This window comes from Haemaphysalis longicornis, unplaced genomic scaffold, assembly GCF_048455015.1.
Source record: "Haemaphysalis longicornis isolate Haplotype H1 unplaced genomic scaffold, Haemaphysalis longicornis Haplotype H1 scaffold_1, whole genome shotgun sequence".
Lineage (NCBI taxonomy): Eukaryota > Metazoa > Arthropoda > Arachnida > Ixodida > Ixodidae > Haemaphysalis > Haemaphysalis longicornis.
Window position 1 is genome coordinate 52,131,894 of NW_027526203.1, and position 3,616 is coordinate 52,135,509.

Here is a 3,616-nt window from a genome sequence, read left to right on the forward strand (position 1 = left end):
CTTTCTGTAGGAAGACATTTCCGACAAGGCGACTTCAGGAGACAGCGGCAGCGAACCTGACGACGACTGAACGGACTTTGGGAGACAGTGCGAGCGAAAACTGACAATGCCTGAACGGTAACTGCAGTGCAAATAAATGTTTTCTGTGCTCTTTACCTCGCATTATATGCGGATGAAATGTTTTTTTCTGATTTTGAAGGCCCCGAATTACACCTCGTATTATACGCGGGTCCGTATTATACGCGGGTTTTTACGGTAACTTCCCTACCCCCTTCCCCCCGCTACCGCATATGCTCCGACTCCATGGCGGCTATTCGAGCTCTTCGCGACAACCGAATTGCCGAAGATCTGCATGACGACCTCTCTGAAACTCTCACGCTCCTCTCCCCTGCCTCGGTCGCTGTGGTGTGGCTGCCGGGCCACTCAGGGATTATTGGCAATCAGCTGGCTCACCAGCTGGCCCGCGAGATTACTAACCGGGCGCCGGTGATCCCTTGGCCTTTCCCTCCCATGGCGGACGAGGCATATTTCTACAAGAAAACCCTCAAAGAGCACTACCAACACCTCCGGCACTCGCTACAGACTCTTCCGCCACCACACATTACCCTATCCATTGCACAAGTGCGCACCCTTCGGGCAATCCAGCTGAACACCCTCACCACTCCGGCACGTCTTTACCACTACGGCTATCGCTCCGACCCATACTGTCCCAACTGCCCCGCTACGTACGCAAATGTTGAGCACATCCTTTTCTCCTGCCCCGCTGCCCAGCAGTCTCCTCATTACCCTAACCCCCCTCCTCCGAACTGGCGAGTGTGGTTGGCGTCGGCGGCCCTCGTCGACCAGCGAGCCATGATTCTTCTTGCGGAAGAGTACGATGCATAGGTCTTAATCTGACCAGAAATAAAGTTCTTTCTCTCTCTCTCTCTCGGGCTCGGCCGGTCACCGCTGCCGTTTCGTGGCAGCGGCTCGAGCCGTCTTCATCGCGGCGCTGACACTGGCGTTGACGCTGACTCATCGCGGTGTTGCGGGAGGAGAATGAGGGGAGCGGAATTAGTCATTCATACCGCAGAGCTACAGTGGTGCCCCGAGCCGAGTATGCAGCGGCTACCGCAGGTGTTGCGACTCGTTGCGCAATCCCAGAGAGGAGTTTCGGAGAGGAGAGGAGGGATGCCGGAGAGGAGAGGAGCGTCGGAGAGGAGAGGATGAATGCCTCGCATAATACTCAGGGTTCCCCTACGGGAAGATGACGATTGTGATTGAACGTGAAGCTTTCTCGTGATGGATTCTTTGGGTGGCCAATCCCTAGGGGCATCTTGCCACTATCATCATCAGCGGTGCCTAGCCACGCATGCGCAGTGGTAGTGTGGAAGCCGCACGGCGGACGGAGCGACATAGCCCCAACCTTATGATGCTCCTCATCTAAAATACGGAGAAAGTTTCCTCTTTCTATACCTACAAACACCATCCTTCGCGTGCAACAAAGCGCTGCGAGGGTTAAGAATCGCAACTCTGCACTGAATGTAAACCAATCGATATATTCACAAATCCATTTAGGTGACGATGCTTGGTAGAAAACATCTGACGGAAATGAAAACTGTGAAAAATGCGGTAAACATGCACCACCTTCCATGAAACCAGGTCATTTCTAAGCGCGTGCTCAGGGGATAACAACTCAGACATTGCTCATTCCATTTCCGTGGAGCAATCGGAGTCAGCCTTAACCACCTCGTCCCGTCATTATCAGCCTGGGAGTACAGGCAACAAGCTGCTGCATCCGGGGCTCTAGAATTTTCAGTCCCCTCTGCACACACTCCCACTATTTCTTACTGAACAAAGGCATTCTTTCAATCTCTCTAAGCGAACTCCAGAATGTTCAGACCGGCCACGTCATGAAGGAATAATCACTTCTAACCGCGGCGAGTATCGCCTTTTCGCTGAAATTGACCGACACCAAGCAGTCGCAACATTACATCACAAGTCAAACAAGCGTAGGTGGGAGGTTTGTCTGTCCTGTGCCACAGCGATTTAAAACTGTTGAGGCTAATCTTGAACTCATGCTTCACCTTAGTGCTTGGAAAGCACGAGCTGTCAACGCAGAAACTCCGTTTCAAAACGCTCCTTCGTCATTGATGTAGTGCTATCGCGCCTTACATGTTAAGACCTAAACGCAGATGTCACTGCAACTTTCTGTGTGATTTTTAGGCCGGGCTGAAAAATTTTGCTTTTTTACAAAACGAGCGATAAAGGGAAGATATTTGTTCAGGAAGAAATAGTTGTGGCTTAGGAAAACGGAGTAAAGAGATGACAGGGAGTTCAAGGGTGGAAGCTGAAAAAGTGGGGCACCAAATGCGGCGCCTCCGTTCCTTGCCCCCTCCATCTGCTCGCGATGATGGTGAGGTAACGAGCTGGTGAAATCTGACTCCCATGTCTAAAAGGAGGGGAATATGTTATGCCTTAGTTGTTCTCCCCTGACCGCACTGTTGCGTGACGCTCCAAATACACTTGCAAACGACGGAGGCTTAAAAGCATCGGGAGTCACTGGTCGGTGCTTGGTTCGAGAAAGAAGAGAAGGTTGATCGGCCAACTTGGGAACCGTTCGTCTGTGCGCTACTGCATTAACAACCATTGTAAATAGTGTAAATATTCCAAATGCGCCATATTTTTATCCTAAGGTTGTGGTAAAGGTGCAACTTCATTTCCGTCGAGGCCGTCACGCTTCGCCATCTCTCCGTTTGTCGAGTGGGTGACTGTGGCCCCTCACTATCATCCCATGTCAGCTCTATAGGGGTTCACTTTACGCTCCACGGAGCTTCGAAGTGGACGCCACCTTTGCTACATCGAGATGACTGACCATGCTGGAAACGCATCGACCCCCACCAATTGTCATCATGTCGCATCATCTCAGCCGTTTTTGCGGCACCAATGATGTCGATGTGGAAGATTGGATCAAGACTTACGAGCGTGTGAGCGCACATAACCGATGGGATGCCACAGTCATGCTTGCAAACGTCGAATATTACCTCGACGGAACAGCTAAGAAATGGTTCCTCACGAACGATCATGACGTCACTAGCTGGGATGCGTGAAAAGGCAGGTTACGGGAGCTGTTTCGCAAACCCATTGGAAGCAAGCTCGCTGCTCAAAACGAACTGGCGTAGCACGCACAGACGTCCACTGAACCCTATGTGACCTGTATTCAGGACGTGCGTGCAGTTTGCCACAGGTTAGATCCAAACATCAAACAGAGCCGAGTCAAAGAAGGCTTCTCAAGTGATGAAGAGCATTGCTGTCGACGCATTCCACCTGCTCGTTTTTAAAGACTGCGTCACCGTCGACTCCGTTTTGAAAGAGTACCGCCGCTTCGAACAGGCGAAAGCCCGTCGAATTTCTCAGCAGTTCACTAGGCTTCCAAACACGGCTGCCACCTTGTCGTGCCAGGATATTCAGCAACGCCCGCTTGTGCCCACAGAGGCAGAACACCTCACCAAGATTGTCCGGCGTGAGATCGAGGCTATGATTCCAATTTCTCCACCTCTCTACACGTCGGAAACCAGCCTACCTACAATTTCGCTTATGCAAGCTGTTGTTCGTCAGGAAATTTCAAACATGGACC

The 3,616-nt window shown here is 51.5% G+C and overlaps 1 protein-coding gene across 1 annotated transcript; it reads left to right on the forward strand.

The window, feature by feature from the left end:
• Positions 1-279: 279 nt before the first annotated feature.
• LOC144170008 (uncharacterized) lies at positions 280-885 on the forward strand (the record flags this gene model as incomplete). Its single annotated transcript, XM_077699536.1, has 1 exon — positions 280-885. A coding segment is annotated over one exon (606 nt), but the record flags the coding sequence as incomplete, so codon positions are not given.
• Positions 886-3,616: the final 2,731 nt, after the last annotated feature.